This window comes from Myxine glutinosa, chromosome 14 (genome assembly GCF_964187855.1).
Source record: "Myxine glutinosa chromosome 14, kmMyxGlut1.1, whole genome shotgun sequence".
NCBI lineage: Eukaryota > Metazoa > Chordata > Myxini > Myxiniformes > Myxinidae > Myxine > Myxine glutinosa.
Window position 1 is genome coordinate 24,689,376 of NC_136274.1, and position 26,258 is coordinate 24,715,633.

Below are 26,258 nucleotides of genomic sequence, written 5' to 3' on the forward strand. Positions count from 1 at the left end.
GGTTGACTCAGCCTGTCATCCTTCCGAGGTCGGCAAATAGAGTACCAGCTTGCTGGGATGAATGATCACGGTGTGTACCCCGATTTAGAATAGGTACACTGTATCCCTGCGCATCGTAAGAGCGTGACCAAGGGTTGGCGTCAGGAAGGGCATCCGGCCATAAAAACATTGCCTCAAACAGGGAACCATGATTGTCATGGGGCCCGCAAGGCTAACCCCCGCTCTAGCGGGGAAAATGGCCTTAAAACGATCATTCATTCATTCATTCACTGATCTATACATAGAACCCATAATGTCAAATTGGAAGAAAAAAAATTCTTATAAATTTTTACTAAATAATTAAAAATGAATGAATGAATGAATACAGAAATACAGAAATATGTAATTTACATAAGTATTCAACACCCTGAATCAATACTTCGTAGAAGCGCCTTTGGCAGTGATTACAGCTTTGAGTCTTCTTGGGCATGTCTGTATCAGCTTTGCACATCTGGATTTGGGGAGTTTCTCCCATTCTTCCTTGCAGATTTGCTCAAGCTCTGTCAAGTTAGATGGGTAGCGTCGGTAAACAGCAATCTTCAAGTCTTCCCACAAATTCTCAATGGGATTAAAGTCTGGGATTTGGCTGGGCCACACAAGGAATTTCACGTTCTTGTTCTGAAGCCATTCCATTGTTGCTTTGGCTGCATGCTTGGGGTCATCGTCCTGTTGGAAGGTAAATCTTGGCCGTTGTCTGCGTTCTTTTGCATTCTGAAGAGGTTCTCCTCAAGGATTTGCCTGTATTTGGCTCCATTCATTGTTCCCTCTATCCTTACAAGTCTCCCAGTCACTGCTGCTGAAAAGCATCTCCATATGATGCTGCCACCACCATGCTTCACGGTAGGGATGGTGTTAGATGGGTGATGAGCTGTGCTCAGTTTCCGTAAGATGTAGCGCTTTGCATTCAGGCCAAAGAGTTCAATTTCCATCTCATCAGACCACATAATCTTTTGCCTTTTTCTCTGTCTTTCACGTTCCTTTCTGTAGTTCTGTCAGAATTGTCATTGGGTCCTTGGTTACCTCCCTGACAAATGTCCTTCTTGCTCGGTTGCTCAGTTTGGCCGGAAGGCCAGCTCTAGTAAGAGTCTGGGTAGTTCCATATTCTTTCCATTTTCTAATGATGGAGCTCGCTGTGCTCTTGGGAACTTTCAACACTATAAATTATTTATACACTTCCCCAGATCTATGCCTCCTCACAATTCTACGGGCAGTTCCTTGGACTTCATGGTAGAGTTTCTGCACTGACATGCACTGTCAACTGTGGGTCCTTATATGGAAAGGTGTGTTTCTTTCTAAATAATGTCCAATCAATTGAATTGGCCACAGGTGGACTCCTATCAAGTTGTGTAGACGTCTCAAGGATGATCAAAGGAAATTGGATGCACCTGAGGTCAATTTGGAGTGTCATAGAGCAAAGGGGTTGAATACCTATTAATTCAAGATGCTTCAGCTTTTCATTTTTAATTAATTTGTAAAAATTTCTAAAAAATCAAAAAAACAAATTCACTTTGATATTATAGGGCACTATGTGTTGATCAGTGAAAAAAAAAATCTCAATTTAATCCATTTTTAATTCAGGCTGCAACACACCAAACACCAAAATGCGAAAACACTCAAAGTGTGTGAATACTTTCTGAAGGTGCACTGTAGGTGGATTGGAGTTCAGGTTTGCCAAGCAAAGGATTTTGCATGACTGAGGATGCCCTGTCGGTGACTGGCTTTGGAGGCCAACTTTATGTGGTTTGCCCATGAAAGACCATGGCTGATAGTGAGACCCACGAGTTTGAGTGACTGAACTTCCTCAAAATATTGTTGAGAAAGTCGATGGGGCATTGGGGAGGAGGGAAGGGGACGAGGAAGAACAGGATTTGCCAGAAAGCCCTTTCGGATAGAGACAGTGATGATGACATTTGTTTGGATTGAAAGACATTCCAAGTGTTTGACCATCTTGTGATTCTATCAAGGTCTGAAGATGGAAGAGGCTTATGCCTGCCTGTCTGTCTAAACTCTAAAGGATAAGGGATGTCAGAGCAGAAGGTGGAGTCATCAGCAAATAGATAAAAGGTATTCTACAGAGAGTCAGAGAGATCATTGATGAAATTCAGGAATCGGACGAAGCCCAGGACACTGCCTTGGGTCACTCCAGTCTTGGCAGGGAGCGGAAATGAAAGGTTCATGTTGAGAGCCACACATTGGCTCCAAGAATAGAGGAAATCAGTAAGCCATGTGTGTTGTTGGCCCTATATGCCATAGGCAGAGAGTTTGGATAGTAAGGCGGGATGTCAGACTGTATTGGAAGCAATAGATAGGTCCAGAGAGACGGCCCTGTTGTCATGTCTGAATTTTAAAGCCTCTATCCTTTGTTGTTCTTTCCACATTTTCATCACCTTTTTGTTTTCACATAGTTATCCACCTCGTCGGACCCACATCTCTAATTGTCCACCTCGTAGGACGCACACCTTTTAATTGTCCACCTCATCGGACCCACACCTCTAATTGCCCACCGAGTAGGACCCAAATCTAGTTATCCACCTAGTAAGACGTTCACCTGTAATTGTCCACCTTGTCGGACCAACACCTCTAAGTATCCACCTCGTAGGACCCACACCTTTTAATTGTCCACCTCATCGGACCCACACCTCTAATTTCCCACCGAGTAGAACCCAATTCAATAGTTATCTACCCAGTAAGACCAAATCTCTAATTGTCCCACTAGTAGTACCTAAACCTCTGATTGTCCACCTTGTAAGGACCCACACCTCCAATTGTTCCACCGAATAAGGAACTAAACCTCTGATTGTCCACCTTGCAAGGACCTACACCTCTAATTGTTCCACCTAGTAAGGAAATAAACCTCTAATTGTCCACCTAGTAAGGACTTGCTACTCTAATTGTCCACCTAGTAAGGACCTGCATTTGTCCACCTAGTAAGGACCCACACCGCTGCCCATCTAGTAATGACCTGCACCTCTAATTGTCTAACTAGTAAGGACCTGCACCTCTAATTGTCCAACTAGTAAGGACCTACACCTCTAATTGCCCACCGAGTAAGGACCTACACCTGTAATTGCCCACCTAGTAAGGACATACACCTCTAATTGCCCACCTAGTAAGGACATACACCTCTAATTGCCCACCGAGTAAGGAAATAAACCTCTAATTGTCCACCTAGTAAGGACTTGCTACTCTAATTGTCCACCTAGTAAGGACCTACACCTCTAATTGTCCACCGAGTAAGGACCTACACCTGCATTTGTCCACATAGTAAGGAACTACACCGCTGCCCATCTAGTAAGGACCTGCACCTCTAATTGTCTAACTAGTAAGGACCTGCGCCTCTAATTGTCCAACTAGTAAGGACCTGCACCTCTAATTGTCCAACTAGTAAGGACCTACACCTCTAATTGCTCACCGAGTATGGACCTACACCTGTAATTGCCCACCTAGTAAGGACATACACCTCTAATTGCCCACCTAGTAAGGACATACACCTCTGATTGCCCACCTAGTAAGGACATACACCTCTGATTGCCCACCTAGTAAGGACGTACACCTCTAATTTCCCACCGACTATGACCTGATTATCATTCGTCCTTTTGATTGCATACCAGGAGGTTGCTCCATCATAGTGCTTCCTCCTTTACTGAGAATATGAATCTGTCTCTTGTCCCGTCCCTTCTGGATGTTTCGAATTCCTTGGGGTTTGGTCTGATTGAATGTGTCATGACCAAATTGCAGATCTTATTATGGTGTCCTTTTTATGGAGGCCCTGGTGTTGGTTTTTATGGATTATGGAGGCCCTGGTGTTGGGCTAGCGGCCAGGGTGCCAGCTTAGGATCCTAGGATCCTGTGTTTGAATCCCGGTCGATCGCTGAATTAACGCCAGGGGGGTTGACTCAGCCTGTCATCCTTCCGAGGTCGGCTAATTGAGTACCAGCTTGCTGGTAATTCCCTGTTTGTCGTTAAAGGCGGCAAAAAGGGTTGGCGTCAGGAAGGGCATCCGGCCGTAAAACATTGCTTCAAAAAGGGGACCAAAAAACAACAACAACCACGGTTCCCGAAAAAGGCCAACCCCTGCTTTGCGGGGAAAAATGGCCTCTAAAGGTGGTTATTATGGTGTCCTTTTCTGCAAGTTTTATGTAAATTTTCCATGGGATTGTCCTTGGTAGAAGAGGAAACATTTGCTTTTCCCAAGTTCATAGTCGAGATCAAATACTTTGCTATTGAAACAAAGTAAGCACAAAATACACTTTTCATGCCTACGCCGACGAAGTTGCCGGAAGCATTTTTCTTTTTTGTGATGCACAGTTTCTTGAAAGTTCAAAACAAGCCATGTTTGTCCTCTCCATTTTCCCTTTTTCTCATGTCCATCTCTATGCCTCCCTTTCCCAACGCCACCAAACTCCCTGTTGCAGCTTCCCAGCTCTCGCCTCCGATTCCTATCATTCGAACTGGAGCCAGTGGACTTCCAGAGTTTGATCTCACACTAATCATGCCTGCAGAGCGACCGAGTCAGACGCTACAGTACTTTCCAACTGGCTCATCGCTGCCCAGTCCGCAGGCACCGCAGCATCCGGGCCATTTTGCAAGCTCCACCTACAGTTGCCATCCGTTCCCCGCCAGTGCCCCCAACGCGGCTTCATTTCCACCAGTAGGAAATCCGCCGCCTCTTAGACAAGAACATTCCAGACAACGGCGAGCCTCGCCTGGTTTATCCCGGATGGCAGCACCCAGAGATGCTGGCTGATTCACTCTGCCGGTCTCTTTTGAATCATTGTTCACTGTCCTCTCCACCACCGGATCTCCTTCACGCCTTCCTCACCCTCAACCACAACACCAAATCTGTTTTCCTCCTCTTCCTCATATTTCCCTTTTGGTTTTCTATTATTTTATTTTACGTTTCCTGGAAATTAAGATTAAGTTATGCAATATATGTTGCTTCTGCTTGTTGAGTTTACATTCTGTGAATAAAGTTTGAATTTTCCAATCTATGATTTACATATTTTTCTGGAATATTTTCTTCCCCACCATGCAACCTTCACTGTGTTTAGCAATTTCAAACTCGGAATGATGAATGAAAATGGGAATTTTGTTTCGTGTTCAACCCCGTCCCTTCCTCGATCTTCATCTTGTGTCGCCGTATATGGCAATGTTCTGGCGCACTTAGAGATTTAGTCAGGTTCACTATGTTAACAAATATAATTTCGTTCAGAATTTTGGGATTAGCAAACCTGTACATTTTTGGAATCATCAGAGCATGGAGAATCCGAAAATCAATGTTGGCATTTGCACAGACACCTGCATGGCCGCCATTTTGGATTTTCAAAATGGCCACCATAAAATACATATTTTGCGCTATCTCGGCTTCTCGTCAACCTAGAAACTTAATTAAATATGCTAATCCTATGTTTTCTGGGTCAAGGAATCCAATAAAGGCCTGAAAATAGTGCTTAGGATTATAGAAAAGCAACAAACAAAGGTAATTGAAAACCATTGTCTTTATATTTGTGATATAACTGCATTACATTATACATGATATTGTATTGAGGTTATAGGGATGGGTTTATAAAGCAAGAAAGCAGCCTAGTTAGTATCAGATTGAACTATAAGTCCTGTACACAGGATCTACTAGGTCTATACCGTTCAGGAATATGCTTTTACAGATCTTCATCACTGTCCTGAGCGTCATCTGGAAAGTCCTAAAAGTGAAACAAGTGTTAGGGTTAGAAGTCTAATGATCCCACCAATGGTTTTCTTGACCCAGAAAACATAGGATTCGCATATTTAAATAAGATTCTAGGTTGACTAGAAGCTGAGATAGCGCAAATTATGTATTTTATGGCGGCCATTTTGGGAATCCAAAATGGCGGCCATGCAGGTGTCTACACCCGAGGTTCAAATCAACTTCCTCAAACTTAACTATGATAAATCTGAAATAATCATCATTGGCCCAAAAACGCTCATAAAATCCACCCATAACTTTGCCCTCAACATCGACGCTTCGACGGTATCCCAGTATCCACCTCCCCTCACATCCGGAATCTTGGCATCATCTTTGACCAAACCCTCTCCTTCGACAAATACACTAAACAGATCACAAAGTCAGCCTTCTTTCACCTGAAAAACATTGCCCGTCTCCACTCATCCCTCTCCTCCACGGCTGCAGAAACCCTCATCCACGCCTTCATCACCTCCCGTCTGGACTACTGCAACAGCCTCTATGGTTCACCCTCAACAATCACCAATAAACTCCAATACATTCAGAACTCCGCTGCCCGTCTACTCACCCATTCCCGGACCCGTGACCACATCACCCCCGTCCTTTACAAGCTTCACTGGCTCCCCATCCCCCAGAGAATCCAGTACAAAATCCTCCTTGACCTACAAATCCCTCCATAACCTGGCCCCATCCTACCTGGCTGACCTCCTCTCCAGACACACTCCCACCCGCAACCTCCGCTCTGCTGGTACCAACCTCCTGACCCCCCCCCCCCCCATCCGGACCAAATTCAGATCCTGGGGGGGACAGGGCCTTCTCCATCGCTGCTCCCACCCTCTGGAACTCACTACCTCACACCATCAGAGACTCCTCCTCACTCACCACATTCAAAACATCACTCAAGACCCACCTGTTCAACACTGCATTCAACATTTAACCCGCAGCATCTAACCCCTGACTATCTCCTCTCCTTCTCCTTCCTTTGTGCTTTGAATATTTCCCTATTGATTCTTGTTTTTTGCAATTGTTTTTATGTTTTGCTATGCATTATGTTTTGCACTCTGTCAAAGCGTCTTTGGGCTTCCTGAAAAGCGCCATATAAAATAAATGCATTATCATTATTATTATTATTACACAAATGGCAACATAAATTTTTGGATTCCTCATGCTCTGAATATTCCAAAAATGTATAGTTTTGCTAATCTCCAAAAAATTTGAACGAAAAAACATTGAACCTGACATTCCTTGGAGATCGGAAGTGAACCTCCCTGCAACCTGTGCACAGGTGTTCCTAAAATATGCACGCTCACGTGCTGGCACTCATCGTGCTATTTGAAGTTATTGTACTGAGTTTATAATTTTAATGCTTCCCAATTTTTGTTTTTCTGGAGGCTCTGAGGCTCATGGAGGCGTTGTAGCATCAACCGCAGTTGTGACGACGCCTGACTTTTTTTTTTCTGGCAACCACTGAGCTTTAGAGAAGTGACGTAACGTAAGATAGGAAAAGGAGGATTATGGCGAGTGGAGTCGAGAGAATGGATAAGATTCGATTCGAAAATGAATGCATAATTGCGTCTGTAATAAGTAAAATAGTTCTGTCTTACCAGAAACAACCTCGTGCAGGTGCACAGTACTTGCACATTAAATGGAGAATTTAAAAGTGAAATATTACTTCTGAACAGAGGCGGAGAAATTACGCCCCTCCCACACATACCGGGGAACCAATGAGGGCGCGGACTGTTCCTGTGGAAACGTTCTGCATGCGTGATTGAAGAGGAGGAAACCTCAGGCGGTGTGTGATCGAAAGCGAGGCGGTAAAGCGGACAGTTTTATTGTTTTTTCGTCATGTCTCTGCTTTTTGTTTCATTCACACGGTGCATTGTGTGCCTCTTCCTTCGATCGATCTGTATTGTATTACGCTGTTCACTTTACAATTCGCTATAATATGGCGGAATATTTTGAAACTCCCCCTCTCTCCGTATTCCTCTTTAATCTCTACCCATTCCTCTCTTTAATCATTTTCTTCCTCTCTCCACTCCTCGCCCCACAAGCCCACTTTTCCTCCCCGATCGTTGTCTACCTTTTTTTTTTTTTTTTTTTTGTCTACCTCTTCTCAAATTGGCTCTCCACCCCGTAGGTAATAAACAGATGTCTCGACTTTCACTCGTCCAACTATTATTACTAATTCCGTCTCTCACGTATTTAAATCCCACTGACACGTGACTTTTTGAAAACATGAGCCGACGTCACAAATAACCGTTCGATCAACCACTTGACTAACCACAACGAACAGGTAAAGCAATCGAGCCATAACAACCCAGATAACCACTGAACAACCCACCTATCTACCAAACAACGCACCTATCTACCAAACAACGCACCTATCTACCAAACAACGCACCTATCTACCAAACAACGCACCTATCTACCAAACAACGCATCTATCTACCAAACAACGCACCTATCTACCAAACAACGCACCTATCTACCAAACAACGCACCTATCTACCAAACAACCCACCTATCTACCAAACAACGCATCTATCTACCAAACAACGCACCTATCTACCAAACAACGCACCTATCTACCAAACAACCCACCTATCTACCAAACAACGCATCTATCTACCAAACAACGCATCTATCTACCAAACAACGCACCTATCTACCAAACAACGCACCTATCTACCAAACAACGCACCTATCTACCAAACAACGCACCTATCTACCAAACAACCCACCTACCTACCAAACAACGCATCTATCTACCAAACAACGCACCTATCTACCAAACAACGCACCTATCTACCAAACAACGCACCTATCTACCAAACAACGCACCTATCTACCAAACAACGCATCTATCTACCAAACAACGCACCTATCTACCAAACAACGCATCTATCTACCAAACAACGCACCTATCTACCAAACAACGCACCTATCTACCAAACAACGCATCTATCTACCAAACAACGCACCTATCTACCAAACAACACACCCAGCTACCAAACAACCCACATATCTACCAAACAACCCACCTATCTACCAAACAACCCACCTATCTACCAAACAACGCACCTATCTACCAAACAACGCACCTATCTACCAAACAACGCACCTATCTACCAAACAACGCACCTATCTACCAAACAACCCACCTATCTACCAAACAACGCACCTATCTACCAAACAACGCACCTATCTACCAAACAACGCACCTATCTACCAAACAACGCACCTATCTACCAAACAACACACCTATCTACCAAACAACCCACCTATCTACCAAACAACCCACCTATCTACCAAACAACGCACCTATCTACCAAACAACCCACCCAGCTACCAAACAACCCACCTATCTACCAAACAACCCACCTATCCACCAAACAACCCACCTATCTACCAAACAACCCACCTATCTACCAAACAACCCACCTATCTACCAAACAACACACCCAGCTACCAAACAACCCACATATCTACCAAACAACCCACCTATCTACCAAACAACCCACCTATCTACCAAACAACGCACCTATCTACCAAACAACGCACCTATCTACCAAACAACGCACCTATCTACCAAACAACGCACCTATCTACCAAACAACCCACCTATCTACCAAACAACGCACCTATCTACCAAACAACGCACCTATCTACCAAACAACGCACCTATCTACCAAACAACGCACCTATCTACCAAACAACACACCTATCTACCAAACAACCCACCTATCTACCAAACAACCCACCTATCTACCAAACAACGCACCTATCTACCAAACAACCCACCCAGCTACCAAACAACCCACCTATCTACCAAACAACCCACCTATCCACCAAACAACCCACCTATCTACCAAACAACCCACCTATCTACCAAACAACCCACCTATCTACCAAACAACCCACCTATCTACCAAACAACCCACCTATCTGCCAAACAACCCACCAATCTACCAAACAACCCACCTATCTACCAAACAACCCACCTATCTACCAAACAACCCACCTATCTTCCAAACAACCCACCTATCTTCCAAACAACCCACCTATCTACCAAACAACCCACCTATCTACCAAACAACCCACCTATCTACCAAACAACCCACCTATCTACCAAACAACCCACCTATCTACCAAACAACCCACCTATCTACCAAACAACCCACCTATCTACCAAACAACCCACCTATCTACCAAACAACCCACCCATCTACCAAACAACCCACCCATCTACCAAACAACCCACCCATCTACCAAACAACCCACCCATCTACCAAACAACCCACCCATCTACCAAACAACCCACCCATCTACCAAACAACCCACCTATCTACCAAACAACACAGCTATCTACTAAACAACACAGCTATCTACCAAACAACACAGCTATCTACCCAACAACCCACCCATCTACCAAACAACCCACCCATCTACCAAACAACCCACCCATCTACCAAACAACCCACCTATCTACCAAACAACACAGCTATCTACCAAACAACACAGCTATCTACCAAACAACACAGCTATCTACCCAACAACCCACCTATCTACCCAACAACACAGCTATCTACCAAACAACACAGCTATCTACCAAACAACACAGCTATCTACCAAACAACACAGCTATCTACCAAACAACCCACCCATCTACCAAACAACACAGCTATCTACCAAACAACACAGCTATCTACCCAACAACCCACCTATCTACCAAACAACACAGCTACCTACCAAACAACACAGCTATCTACCAAACAACACAGCTATCTACCAAACAACACAGCTATCTACCAAACAACACAGCTATCTACCAAACAACACAGCTATCTACAAAACAACCCACCCATCTACCAAACAACCCACCCATCTACCAAACAACCCACCTATCTACCAAACAACACAGCTACCTACCAAACAACACAGCTATCTACCAAACAACACAGCTATCTACCAAACAACACAGCTATCTACCAAACAACACAGCTATCTACCAAACAACACAGCTATCTACAAAACAACCCACCCATCTACCAAACAACCCACCCATCTACCAAACAACCCACCTATCTACCAAACAACACAGCTATCTACCAAACAACCCACCCATCTACCAAACAACCCACCCATCTACCAAACAACCCACCCATCTACCAAACAACCCACCCATCTACCAAACAACCCACCCATCTACCAAACAACCCACCTATCTACCAAACAACACAGCTATCTACTAAACAACACAGCTATCTACCAAACAACACAGCTATCTACCCAACAACCCACCCATCTACCAAACAACCCACCCATCTACCAAACAACCCACCCATCTACCAAACAACCCACCTATCTACCAAACAACACAGCTATCTACCAAACAACACAGCTATCTACCAAACAACACAGCTATCTACCCAACAACCCACCTATCTACCCAACAACACAGCTATCTACCAAACAACACAGCTATCTACCAAACAACACAGCTATCTACCAAACAACACAGCTATCTACCAAACAACCCACCCATCTACCAAACAACACAGCTATCTACCAAACAACACAGCTATCTACCCAACAACCCACCTATCTACCAAACAACACAGCTACCTACCAAACAACACAGCTATCTACCAAACAACACAGCTATCTACCAAACAACACAGCTATCTACCAAACAACACAGCTATCTACCAAACAACACAGCTATCTACAAAACAACCCACCCATCTACCAAACAACCCACCCATCTACCAAACAACCCACCTATCTACCAAACAACACAGCTACCTACCAAACAACACAGCTATCTACCAAACAACACAGCTATCTACCAAACAACACAGCTATCTACCAAACAACACAGCTATCTACCAAACAACACAGCTATCTACAAAACAACCCACCCATCTACCAAACAACCCACCCATCTACCAAACAACCCACCTATCTACCAAACAACACAGCTATCTACCAAACAACCCACCCATCTACCAAACAACCCACCCATCTACCAAACAACACAGCTATCTACCAAACAACACAGCTATCTACCAAACAACCCACCCATCTACCAAACAACCCACCCATCTACCAAACAACCCACCCATCTACCAAACAACCCACCCATCTACCAAACAACCCACCCATCTACCAAACAACCCACCCATCTACCAAACAACCCACCCATCTACCAAACAACCCACCTATCTACCAAACAACACAGCTATCTACCAAACAACACAGCTATCTACCCAACAACCCACCAAACAAGATAGGAGATTTGTTTACACCATCTGCCAGGGTGAGCCATAATCCCCAGGAGTCATAACATATTACAGTAATAACAGTAATACATATAATAACAGGAGTAACAATGACATAGTATAGTGATCCAACAATTACAATACCTCCTTCGACATCGAGCGCATCCGTATGACGTCCGCTGTTGTCACGGCACAAGATGATTGTTTTCCACGTGCGATGTGAAAACTGATGCGAAATACCATGTGTTATGGTGCCCCATGTTTCCTGAATGCGTTGTTTCCGTTCATCAACAGATAGCATGCGATGTTCTGCAACCTTAGCTGTGACGTACCCCACAGAGCAGTCACAAGTGGTCAGGTCAGGACTGCAGGTGACCACACAAGATGTCAACCTGTTTTCATGACCTGAATCTGACAATTCACAAATGGCAGTTGGTTGATCTGGTTTCATGTGAAGATCTTCTTCCATTGTGTGACGTAACGATGAATACGAAACGCCCAACTCTGCAGAACGTTTCCGTAATGATTTTTTTGGAGATTTGAGAACGGTTGTTTTAATGTTTTCAATTCCCAAATCACTATTTTTTGGTCATTCGCTGCACTTGCTGTCGAGTACACTTCCATTCTGGAATTTCTTTTTTGCCCAAAGATGAAGATTCGATTTTGGTGGAGCTGGACTTCCAAAATGCTCCTCGAAGTCTTCTGCGCATCTTGTGAAATTTCATCATCTTATTTGTCTTTCTCCTCTCGTGGTACCACAGCACTTCTCTTCCACTGTGATGGACTGGTGTCTGCTATCTTGGTTTAATGTATTATTGAAAAAAAAGATAACAGTATAAATAGATGGTATAAACAAATCCTATAAGCAGCTAAAACCGTATCCTGGGACTTATGACTCACCCTGTAGAATGAAGAACTAGCCTTGTTGAAGAAGGCTAGTGTCTTTGTGTTTAACAGGTTGAACAATGTATGCAATCAAGGGACCGTTGATCCAGGTATGCTAACCATCGTAGAAAGCAGGAATAATTGACATTTCGGACATTAACCCTTCGTCAGACCAAAACATGTGCTTGTGTATCAGCTCTAACGTCTTTACATAAGGGGTGAGGCATTAGGACCTCATGGATTTTAGAGCCCGGGTTGTCCCAGCAGAGTCGATGTAATCCAATCGGTGTACGTTCCAGGTGCCAAGATGGGTGCTCCAAAATGGATGGGGATTGGAATAGGAATATTTCTTCTGGCTGCTCTCTGGGTTTTCAGCCTCTTTGTCTGCATTTTGCTGGCTGGTGCTGGAAGAAAGATGAGGTGAGATGATGGTGCTGGAGGAATGATGAGATGTTGATGTTAGGGGGGTGGGGGGGGGGGGGGGAGATGAGGTGAGATCTTGGTGCTGGAGGAATGATGAGATGTTGATGTTGGGGTGGGGGGGGAGGGGGGGGGTAGGTGTGAGATGAGATGAGGTGAGATGATGGTGCTGGAAAAGGTGATGTTAGGTGTGGATACTGAAGCTAAATTCAGTTTAGGCCATGCACAGTTGGAAATTACGAGGTGGAGTGCTCGTGATGTTAATTATTTAATAAACATTGATCTCAGGTGCACAGTAAATAACGTGCAAAACAAGCATTGTTACGATGTACAAGACATCATTGTACTGTTACGATGGACAAATCTGTGCTGTATGGGATTTGGAATATTTGGGATTTGGAACTGGATTCTCAACATCTTGAGGTTTTCAGACTTACCTGTATCATCTCACCCATTTACCTGTGTGATCCCACCTGTCCTCCACAGATTGCTGTCGCTGGGTATTTTTACATTTTCTTCCTTCATTTCATTGCTCCTTATTTATTTTCCAAAGCAGGATTCTACCTCTCTTCCACCTAGCTCCAGCATGGAGGTAAGCCTTGGGCAGCAGGGGGGAAAGGAAGAAGGGCATGAAGAAGTGGACCTCTTTTAACTCGTTCTCGCATTTGTTTGAAACCTTCAGTTGACAGACCAGCTGTTTGTCTGGCGGTGGACATTGCTGAGCTTCTCCCTCCTGTGTTTACTGCTCGTCTGCACCTTTTGTCTCCGTGTTGAACTCTCAGAGACCACACTTGCTCAACCAAGGCGTGGATTTTAATTTCGAGAACTCTCACTCACCGTTCCAGGATCTGGGACGTTGGCAGGTGGAACCTTCTGTTTTACTCACCCTTTGGAGAAACTGTTAAAGCCTAACCTGCACGCAACATTCAACCATCCAAAGAGCCAATCAGAACTTTTTTTTTTCCACGCTCAGGTTCGTCACAAAGACACTGGCTGCTCTTCACCACAGTCGATACATAGTATAGCAATATGATGTAAGACAGACATTGAGGGAATTGTGAACTTTGAGGTAAAAGCATGAAACTTAACACACTTGGAGTAGATGCCCAACTGGTCAATATCTGATAAAGGCCCACTTGGAATTTTCCCAAAATGGCCACTATAGGTCCAAGATGGCCACCATATATCCAAATTGGCTCATGTCGCTTTCTACGGCTGCTTGAAGTGCGGCCCACTTAGTGTGCTGGAGCAATGCTGTTGATGTCGGGGGAATGTTTTTCAAAGATCTCCCCTTCTGCGTGAAAAGAACCTTGCGGACATCATCTACATCCTTATATACATCGCTGCTTCGGCCATACATCAATACAGTAAACGTTTAGTTTGTGTGGTTTCGACTTTACACATATAATTTTCTGTGTACCTTTTCATGTGGGTCAGGTCTTTCCATGGATATTCTTCTTCTTCCGGTCGGTCTTCTTCTTCTTTCTCCGCATTGTGGTGTTGTGTGCACTCAGCAGCACTGATGCGGTGCAAGTGGGTAACTGAGATACAGTGCGGACAGTACTCTACTGTACCTATCTCTTTCTGCGGCAACACTGCGCTCCATGGAATCGTATAAATTCCTTTATTTTCGGTTATTATTGCCCTTAGTGATTTTTAACAATGCCCCCCCCAAGAGGAAAACTGTTGCTAGTGGTGAAACAAGTGCAAAAAAGTCGAGGAAAATGATGTCTGACACAGAAAGAGGAGGTTTTGAATAAGCTTGGTCGGATTGACAGTGCGGCATCACTGGGTAGACGCCATGGCATTAACTAATGGAGTGTACGCCAAATAAACGCACAGAAAACATAAGGAGGTAGTAAATGCTCTGGTTTTACGCCGTGAGCGAGGGCGACTCTTGTAAACTACTCCAGTGTATGAGGCGTGAGGTTATAGGCGAGAGATCGGAACCCGGAAGCTAACCCCCTTTTTACCCGTAGGCCCTTGGTCTTATTTTATGTGGATTTGGTTTACGCCGGGTTTTACCGGAATGTAACCGCGTAAAACAAGGGTATACTGTACTTCAAATCACTCCAGTGATGGCATTGCAGTCATAACAACTTCTTTTGTTGGAGTTTGTACTAGGGATGTAAATGCATGTGTTACCTTTTCATACGCCATCCATGTTAAAGCCCCTGTCACACCTTGACGATTTAGCCAGCGTATGCCGACGTATCAAAATTGAGTGCTGGTGTGAGTCATACGCTGGCATACGTCGACAAATTGTGTGCATGCACGAAATTTGTCGACGAGCTCGGCGTACTACGACGTATGCCAGCGTGCTTCAGCGTGCTCTTAACGTAGCCAAATTTTTCATACGTCGGCATACGCTGGCTAAAACGTCAAGGTGTGACAGCGGCTTAACCAAGCTATGGTTTTCCCTCAACCAGCAAAGGCTGATGTCTGGTCACAGCCAGTGTAAGCATTAAATACACCAAGAGCATGGGATTTCTCTGATCCAAGAGATGTATTGTGAATTGCAATGTGTCTGAAAATTTTCCCACAGCCAAACGCAACCGACAATTCATCAACATCCATTCCTGTGAAAACCGTGAAGTCTGTGGGTACCGTTTTCACCATTACTTTCCAGAAGCCTCGGTTCCTGGCATCTTTTGCATGTAAGGGTAGCTTTGTGTCGGTCTCTTCATGGATGCAGGGTGGCGGCTATCCTACTGACATTGTCTCTTGATTTAGATAGTACGACGTCGCCATTTGTTACCAAACCCTGCTTTCCTTCACACTGAATATAACTTGTTTCAGCTGAAGGATATGTGAACAGCTCTGTTTTGTTGGTTTCAACCTCAATTTATCCCCAGTTAACTGGCAGTTTGACTCTAGGTTTGACGCTCCAGCATATTCCCTTCCCACGTTTTTTTATTTTTTATATACAAGATCGAGGCTCGTGTAAGAGCCAACATTGATCACAAAAAGATAAACTGACACATAAAACATATGATAAAGGGAGCGGGAGAACAAGATGGGGAGCGGGGACATCGGGAGATCTGTGGGAGGGAGAGGGCTTGGGGGGAGGAAGCATGGGAAGGGGGGGGGGGGGAGAGGTAAAAAAAAAAACACATGGACACTGCTAGGACTTCCAGGAAAGAAGTTGGTATTTCAAAAAAGTGGATCTGGGGTGAATTAACGGGGGTAGAAAACATCAAGGTTTTTGGATGGGGGAAGATAAGAGATTGTGGTGAACAGCTGTTTTAAAGACCTGGAGGGGGGAGTGGGATTGAAGAGAGTGAGGGAGTTTGTTCCAGAGTTGGGTGAAAAGAGGAATGAAAGAGTGAAGGTGAATAGAGAGTCTTGATTTTGGCAGTTTAACCATAAGAGGGTTGCAGGCAGATCTTGTGCGACTTGGAGGAATATTTGGGGGACAGAGCACAGACAGAGCTGGGGGAGCAAGGTCGGAGAGAAGTCGGTAGAAGACAGAAAGCCCACCAACCTGCCTGTGGTGAGTGAGTGAAAGGCCCTCGGAGTTAGCTTCATCGCGGGAGATTCCAATGAGTCTGAACGCTTTGGTTTCAACAGCATGAAGCCGAGCTAAGTGTGAGGCAGGAGCACCAGCCCAGAGGGGAGAGCAGTATTCCATTGAGCTGTGGATGAAAGCCTTGTATGTGGTGAGGAGCTCGGTAGTGCCAGGAAGGACTTCGCACGATGGAGGATGCCCAGTCGGCGACTGGCTTTGTCGGCCAGCTTGGAAATGTGGTTTTCCCAGGAAAGATTATGGCAGATAGTGAGACCCAAAAGCTTGAGTGACAGAACTTCTTGGAGAGGATTGTTGAGAAAGTAGATGGGAGGGTTGTCCAGTCAGTCTTTTCGGAGAGACATTCGGAATGTGAGATTTGTCATTGGACACTTTGTCAAACTTTTGACAAAGTGTCCTTTTGTCGAAACACTTTTGTCGAAACACTTTTGTCGAAATGGTTTAATGTGTCAAACCATTTCGGATAATGTGAGATTTGTCAGGATTGAAAGACATGTAAAAACATGTTTGCTGCATGCTGTAGCTTGCGGGCTGTCGGGAATATTCTTATTCCTTACAACATCATACCTATTAACGCCCTGAAACTGATTTGTGGCAAAAGGCAAATAGTCCTGTTGTACCTCGTCCAAAAACATTGTAACACTCCGCTTAGTTTCATCATGTTCATAGGTGCTGCACAATCGACGAGTATGGGCGTCTACTACTGGATCCGTTCCAGGGTGATCGCCCAGGTTTTCTAATCTCGACATCATGTCTGATTTACACGACCGGTGCAAGTTGCCAAACTCAGAGATATAAGGTGGATATTGCGATTTTCATGGGCAAATCGTTCATCCAGGTTGCTTTGGCTTATCTGACGAGATACATGCAGCTGTGAGAAAGGTGAACTATTCTGCTTCAGTGAGGCCACTCTTTGTTTTAGTGAAACTGATCTATTAAACACTTTTTTTTACAAATATATTGTACTGTCGTGTTCCTAAATCTTCCATTTGCCTGATGGTTGCTTTTATCTGCTCATCAACAATTTTCTTGGTACCTAACACAAGTAGGTCTTGGCTACATTCTTTAAAATAATTGCCCATACTTTCCATGATGTAAATAACTGCACAAACCTGCTTCTGAAAGGTGATCTGGACATTTTTCACCTGTTCGTGATGATGGAAATCGTGCACGTTGCTTCGACGTGCCTTGAAAAAATTGTGGATTTTGAGGCCTCCCAAGATGCCAAGATCTTGGGAGACCTCAAAATCCACAATAACCCTGGAAACCTCTGGTTCGGACACCATCCAACGTAACAGTTGGGAGGAGTTTTCAGTCAGGACGACAGCTCAACCAATCCCTTTTAACACAGTTGTTGTTTTCCTTGTGGGCCTGGTCGATAGGAATGGCAGAAAATGCTCTTTGTGTCTTGCGTATGACGAGGAGGCTTTTCTGGAACATGGCTCCATGTCGGGGTTGTTCATGGCCATGCTAGCCTTGATTTGTTGAATGAGTGCAAATTGTCTCATTGATTCTTGGTGCAGATGAAAGTTCCGTGCACTACGTTCCATTAGTGACTGAACAAGAGTCACAATATGCAACTCAAATCTCAATGACAAAGTCCGGCAATGGGACGGCGTTGAATTTGGCGATTGTTTTGATCTAAAGTCAATTTGTAATAATCTAACCAGTCTTGAGACCAATCGCTGTGACTATGCCAAGAATAGCGTTTTAAATGCCAAACTTAAAGATTTAAGTCTGATAATTGACTGTTATAGTATGTTGGCAGCCATCTTGGAATTGGTGGCCATATATTAGCGGTTACTACCGTACCAAATGTCATGCTTTTGCGGTACCTCAAAGTGCACAATACTTTGTTGCTCTCTATTGCTCTACTACGAAGGAGAAAACGTAAAAAAAAAAATTAATTGATAAAGAATAAATTGTTGAAATATCTTGTGACAAACGTTGTTCTTCTTCAACACAAAGCACTTCCGGTTGAAGTCACCGAGGCTTCCTGTTCGAGTTAAATCCAGGATTGAATCGTTTTAGTTTGACTCTGAACCTTTCCCCGTTCGTTTATGGATGTTAAATCTTTCTGGAAAATTGTTCGTTCCTTCATTTTGGTTTTGTTTGAAGATTATGAATTTGTTTCAGTGGAAAAGGTCGTTTTGAGGACTAGTCGTTTCGTTTATTTTGGGAAAGAGCAAGTGGTTGATGTGATGTGAGGGCTGCAGGTTTTAATCTTGTGTTTTTACATATTATTTAAGGATTATTCAATATTTGATTGTTGAAATTATTTAATTTAAATACCTAACAGGTTGGGTTTGGTTAAACACTCCTCCAGCAGGTGAGCTAGAGTTGTGAGTTCGAATCCCATATTTTGTACACCGCTCCTTTCCTATTCCATCTCCAGCCGCTGCATGACGTCATCACCGAAGGGGGGCCCAGAGATGACGTGCGCTGAAATGGAGTACTCAGTTTTCACTCCGTTTGTTTTCTTGTTTTCATTCTTGTTACCCTCGCCAGAGAGCCTATTGCCTCTCCCACCCCGCCTTCCCATGCCTCCCCCCCCCCCAGCCTTCTCCCTTCCACAGATCTCCCGATGTCCCTGTTCTCTACTGTTGTTGTGCTTCCCTGTCTCTCCCCTCTTGTCTCCCGCTCCATTTATTGGATGTTCTATGTGTTATCTCTTATAAGAGCCTCGACTTAGTATAGAAAAAAAGAGAACAACGAAAAACACAATAGTAATTAAAGAAAAAAAGGACACATGTTTGGTCGTAGACATGTCTGCGTGCACACACATGGCACGCCAGACCGCACCCAAACCCATTCACTCGCAAGGTGTGAGGTCTCGCGTCTCGCATCTCGCATCTCGCGAGATCTCGGAGACGGTGGGAGGGATTTTCGAAGCTCCACACGGTCTCCACGTTTTTCGAAGTTAAGTCTGTTCACAATTGTATTTTGTCGAAACTGTATTTATCTTTCGGTGTGTGAAGTTATTATGTGCAACTTTGGTTGTTTCTCGGTGTTTATCTTTCATAAATTGATCATCTGTTTGCCGTGTCGCGAGCAAGGCCTTTGCCGCGTCGCGAACGATTTGAAATCGAAGTTAAGTGATTGTTCCCATTTGTATTTTCGTTAAAACTGTATTTATTTATGGTGTACGTATATTGTGTCCCAACGAAGATTTTTCGGTGCAAATCTTTCATACCTGTATTGAAAATCGTGTTAATTCGTGTCGTGTCTTGAGGCCTTGTACAGTGTGCACTGTACAACCTTGAGGCTTTGTTTTTCTCTCAGCGGTCCGTCGTTTGGATCCAATAACTTTCGTTCTCTGTATTCCCAGTCTTTTCACCCATAGCCTACTTCCTTGTGTAAATCTCAACTCAAAAAAAACAAACAAACAAAAAAAACAAACAAACAAACAAACAACATTTCCTTCTCTGTTCTCATTCGTTTATTCATTCTTATTCGTTCGTTCGTTCTTCGACCACGTGTTTCTCCCCCATTTCCCCAGATAGTTTTCACTCATTAACCTTCAATGTTTACACTTTCCCCTCAAGTTATGTATTCCGTCATATTTTATAATCCTTCCTCCTCTTTATAATCTTTTATAATCCTTCCTCCTTCCTCTTTTATAATCCTTCCTCCCGTCCATGGTACACTGAATCTTGTGGTGAGGCAGTTGCCCTGAAACAACTTGCCTTTGCCTCTTGGAAGGCTAATCCAACTGAAGGAAATCTCAGTTCCTTCCACCAAGCTCGGAACAAGTGTGTGTCTACCCTCAGGAGTGCCAGGAAGCACTATCTCTCCTCACTCAAGAATGAACTCTCAAACCTGTCTCCTTCCTCCAAATCCTGGTGGCGTCTGGTCAAATCCGTTTCTGGTGTTTGTTCCCCCTCCATCCCCTCCCTTACCTCAAATGGCCACACAGTTGACATCGCACGTGACAAAGCCGAATGCCTCAACTCTGTGTTCGCCTCGAAATCCTTAGTCCCAAACCCATCTCTCTCTGTTCCCACCTTTCCCAGTCGAACCCAACTGCTCCTGGACTCTGTGTCCTTCTCTCCTGACAAGGTGGAGGAGTTTTTGTCAAACCTCGACTCTGATTCTGCAACTGGACCAGACGGCATCAGCCCACGGGTCCTAAAATCCTGCTCTGCCGCTCTATCTCACCCTCTCTCTGTTCTTTTCACCCTATCTTTTGCTCAAGGTCATCTGCCAGCATCCTGGAAATCAGCTAACATTACCGCTTTACACAAAAAAGGTGCAAAAACAGATCCTTGCAACTACAGACCAATCAGCCTGCTCCCAATTATCAGCAAAGTCATGGAATCCATCATTGCTTCGGATATTAAATCTTTCCTCTTCTCCAATGGCTTGATCTCTGATCATCAATTTGGTTTCAGACCAGGTCACTCTACTCTGGACATGCTGCTTCTGCTGTCTCAACAATGGATGGAGGTCCTCAATGCCAAACAGGAAATCAGAGCTGTCTCCCTTGACATATCAAGGGCCTTTGATACGGTCTGGCACCCAGCTCTGCTCACCAAACTCTCCTCCTATGGTATCCATGGAAATCTCCATGCATGGCTTGCGGACTTCCTCTCTGGTCGTAGTCAACGTGTGGCCCTGAATGGATTTCTCTCATCTCCCCTTCCTGTTCAGGCTGGAGTTCCCCAAGGAAGTGTGCTGGGCCCTGTGCTTTTTCTGGTCTTTATCAATGATCTCTCTGACTCTCTGGAAAATCCTCTCTATCTCTTTGCTGATGACTCCACTCTCTGCCGCTCCATTGCTCTTCCCTCAGATCGGCAGTCTGCAGCCTCCTCACTCTCTGAAGACCTGGACAAAATCACAGACTGGTCAAACAAGTGGAACATGTCTTTCAATCCTGCCAAATCTCACTCTCTTACTATGTCTCTCCGAAAAGATCGACTGGACAACCCTCCCATCTACTTTCTCAACAATCCTCTCCAAGAAGTTCTGTCACTCAAGCTTTTGGGTCTCACTATCTGCCATGATCTTTCTTGGGAAAACCACATTTCCAAGCTGGCCTCCAAAGCCAGTCGCCGACTGGGCATCCTCCGTCGTGCGAAGTCCTTCCTCGGCACACCTGAGCTCCTCACCACATACAAGGCTTTCATCCGCAGCTCAATGGAATACTGTTCTCCCCTATGGGCTGGTGCTCCTGCCTCACACCTGGCTCGGCTTCACGCTGTTGAATCCAAAGCTTTCAAAATCATTGGAATCTCCCGCGATGAAGCTATCTCTGAGGGCCTTTCACTCACTCACCGCAGGCAGGTAGGTGGTCTTTCTGTCTTCTACCGACTCCTCTCCGGCCTTGCTCCCCCAGCTCTCTCTGTGCTCTGTCCCCCAAATATTCCTACAGGTCGCACAAGATCTGCCAGCAACCCTCTGATGGTTAAACTACCGAAATCTCGGCTCTCTGCTCACCTTCACTCTTTCATTCCTCTTTTCTCCCGCCTGTGGAACAAACTCCCACACTCCCTTCAATCCCTCTCCTCCCTCCAGGTCTTTAAAACAGCTGTTCACCACCATCTCTTATCTTCCCCCATCCATAACCTTGATCTTTTCTACCCCCACTAATTCACCCCAGATCCACCTTGTTTGAAATTCCAACTTATTTCCTGGAAATCCTGGCAGTGTCCATATGTTTATACCTCTCCCACCCCCCCCCTTCACATGCCTCCCCCCCCCTTCACATGCCTCCCCCCCTTCACATGCCTCCCCCCCAAAGCCCTCTCCCTCCCACAGATCTCTCGATGTCTCCATGTCTCTCGGTCCCTGCTCTCAAATGTTGTGTTTGTGTCCTTCCCCCTCTCTCCCCATCTTGTCTACCGCTCCCGATGTTATTTGTTTTATGTGTCTGTTTGTCTTTCTGTGTGATTAATATTCGCTCTTTCACGAGCCTCGATCTTGTATACAAAAAAAAACAAAAAAAAAAAAACACCTTTTTCTTCTTCTTCTTTAAAAGGCTGCTTTCGACTTGCTCACCAAATCAATTCATCCCCAAAAAAATATCCATCTCCTATAGTGCCTTTTTTCTACATTCCCTAAACTCTCCTGCACTCCATCCTCCATCCAGCGTCCTTAAACGTATTTTTAACTCGAAGGTCACAAGAAACTCATTTTGCAATAAATGTTCGTTTCCCATAAATCGTACACTTTCAAAAATCCAATCTCACCCCTCCCCTCCAAATCTTCCCCATAACCCCTCCCATCCAAATCTTCCCCATCACCCCTCCCCTCCAAATCTTCCCCATCACCCATCCCTTTCAAATCTCCCCCCTTGCCCCCTCCCTCCTAAACTACCCCCTCACCCCTCCCCGCCAAGACGCCCCTCGCCCCTCCCCTCCTAGACTCCTGCCTCACCCCTCCCCTCCAAATCTCCCCCATATCCCATCCCTTTCAAATCCCTCCCCTTGTCCCTTCCCTCCCAAACTCCCCCCTCACCCCTCCCCTTCAAATCTCCCCACCCTCATTGCTTCTCAATTTCCCCCCTCTCACTCCCCCTCCTCAAAGCGTCCTCCCCGCTTCTTCCCCCTTCAAACTCTCACCTCCATCTCCCCCAACCTTCTGCCTCGCTCTTCCCCCTCCTCAAATAACACCTCATTGTGGCTCACCCAATCACCATCAAACCTTTTGTCCGCCCCATCCTTCCCTTTCTCCGAGCTATTCTGAAATCTCTGACACACCTTCAACAGCTCTCCCTACCTCTTCCACCTCTTCCACATCTTACCCTACCCCTCCTCCCCCCTGTTCTGTATCTGATGCTCCCCCTTCCTCTTCATTAACGGTATGGACCTCAAACATCCGGGGCCTTCGTTCAAACTTAACTGATCTCTCCATACAGGTTGCTTCTGTCAAACCAGACGTGATCTGCTTAACAGAAACTTTCCTCCTTTATGATGTCTCTGATTCCATAGTATCTCTCCCGGGCTACTCCCTCCTCCGGTATGATAGACCTGAGCCTCGTCCTGGAGGCGGGGTTGCTATCTTTATCAAAAACTCTCTTCCTCACTCGCCCTGCACTGCACTCTCTCCACCTCACCCCCAGGAATACCTCTGGCTACGGCTTCCCCTTCGCTCCCACCTCTTGTTCATATGTGTGTTGTACCGTCCACCAAACAGTGATGACTCCATCTACATCTCGCTGTCTGATGATATGGACCAACTTCTATCTACTCATCCCAACTCTCTCTTCCTCATATGTGGTGATTTCAACTGTCATCATGCCAGTTGGCTGGGTGTGGGTACCTCTCTCACCAGCCATGGCTCCTCAGCAAAGGACTTCTGCGACTCACTGGGACTGACACAATCTGTCAATTTCCCGACCCGGATCTCAGTCAACGGAACATCTTCTCTTCTGGACTTGGTTATGACTAACTTCCCTGAAAATGTCTGCTGCTCTTCTTCTGCTCCGATCGGATCATCTGATCATGTCCTTGTTAAAGTGGACATCTCTCTGACCATCCTCAGGGAGCCTGCTCAGCGTCGACGAGTCTGGCATTTCACTCAGGCCAACTGGCACGGTCTTCAAGCAGCCATCAATCATCTGGACTGGTCTCCCATCTCTACCACCTCTGACATCAACTCATCCTGGGAATTCTTCCAAAGTAAATTGCTCTCTCTCATGCACAGATTTATCCCATCTCGTCTTCAGTTGTCATACCCTTCCTCCCGTCCATGGTACACGGAATCTTGTGGTGAGGCTGTTGCCCAGAAACAACTTGCCTTCGTCTCCTGGAAAGCAAATCCAACGGAAGGAAATCTCATTTCCTTTCACAAAGCCCGAAACAAGTGTGTGTCCACCCTCAGGAGAGCCAGGAAACAATATCTCTCCGTTCTCAAGACCGAACTCTCTTATCTGTCTCCCTCTTCCAAATTCTGGTGGCGTCTGGTCAAATCCGTTTCTGGTGTTTGTTCCCCCTCCATCCCCTCCCTTACCTCAAACGGCTACACAGCTGACTCCGCACGTGAAAAAGCTGAATGCCTCAACTCTGTGTTTGCCTCTAAATCTTGTGTCCCAAACCCATCCCTCTCTGTACCCACCATACCCAGTCGTACCCTGCTGCTCCTGGACTCCGTGTCCTTTCCTCCTGACAAGGTGGAAAAGTTTCTGTCAACCCTCGACTCTGATTCTGCAACTGGACCCGACGGCATCAGCCCACGGGTCCTAAAATCCTGCTCTGCTGCTCTATCTCACCCTCTCTCTGTTCTCTTCACCCTCTCTTTTGCTCAAGGTCAACTGCCATCTGCTTGGAAATCAGCCAACATCACCGCTTTGCACAAAAAAGGTGCAAAAACAGATCCTTGCAACTACAGACCAATCAGCCTGCTCCCAATTATCAGCAAAGTCATGGAATCCATCATTGCTTCGGATATTAAATCTTTCCTCTTCTCCAATGGCTTGATCTCTGATCATCAATTTGGTTTCAGACCAGGTCACTCTACTCTGGACATGCTGCTTCTGCTGTCTCAACAATGGATGGAGGTCCTCAATGCCAAACAGGAAATCAGAGCTGTCTCCCTTGACATATCAAGGGCCTTTGATACGGTCTGGCACCCAGCTCTGCTCACCAAACTCTCCTCCTATGGTATCCATGGAAATCTCCATGCATGGCTTGCGGACTTCCTCTCTGGTCGTAGTCAACGTGTGGCCCTGAATGGATTTCTCTCATCTCCCCTTCCTGTTCAGGCTGGAGTTCCCCAAGGAAGTGTGCTGGGCCCTGTGCTTTTTCTGGTCTTTATCAATGATCTCTCTGACTCTCTGGAAAATCCTCTCTATCTCTTTGCTGATGACTCCACTCTCTGCCGCTCCATTGCTCTTCCCTCAGATCGGCAGTCTGCAGCCTCCTCACTCTCTGAAGACCTGGACAAAATCACAGACTGGTCAAACAAGTGGAACATGTCTTTCAATCCTGCCAAATCTCACTCTCTTACTATGTCTCTCCGAAAAGATCGACTGGACAACCCTCCCATCTACTTTCTCAACAATCCTCTCCAAGAAGTTCTGTCACTCAAGCTTTTGGGTCTCACTATCTGCCATGATCTTTCTTGGGAAAACCACATTTCCAAGCTGGCCTCCAAAGCCAGTCGCCGACTGGGCATCCTCCGTCGTGCGAAGTCCTTCCTCGGCACACCTGAGCTCCTCACCACATACAAGGCTTTCATCCGCAGCTCAATGGAATACTGTTCTCCCCTATGGGCTGGTGCTCCTGCCTCACACCTGGCTCGGCTTCACGCTGTTGAATCCAAAGCTTTCAAAATCATTGGAATCTCCCGCGATGAAGCTATCTCTGAGGGCCTTTCACTCACTCACCGCAGGCAGGTAGGTGGTCTTTCTGTCTTCTACCGACTCCTCTCCGGCCTTGCCCCCCCAGCT

General features: G+C 45.4%; 1 protein-coding gene and 1 long non-coding RNA gene across 18 annotated transcripts in view; both read left to right on the plus strand.

Moving 5' to 3' along the window:
- The window catches only part of LOC137439509 (uncharacterized), a 45,057-nt gene extending 40,020 nt beyond the window's left edge, over positions 1–5,037 (plus strand). For all 17 annotated transcript variants that reach the window (XR_013621361.1, XM_078768185.1, XM_068135317.2 and 14 more), the window contains one exon: positions 4,455–5,037. Coding sequence is in view for 16 of the 17 variants with exons in the window: in XM_078768185.1 (XP_078624311.1) it covers positions 4,455–4,786 (332 nt within the window). In the remaining variant the exon portion in view is untranslated. The remainder of the gene's footprint in view (positions 1–4,454) is intronic.
- Positions 5,038–6,857: 1,820 nt separating this feature from the next.
- LOC137439506 (uncharacterized) lies at positions 6,858–16,377 on the plus strand. The gene is made up of 4 exons (XR_010986945.2): positions 6,858–7,572; positions 13,224–13,344; positions 13,831–13,936; positions 14,027–16,377. It is a non-coding gene; the product is annotated as an uncharacterized LOC137439506 (long non-coding RNA).
- Positions 16,378–26,258: the final 9,881 nt, after the last annotated feature.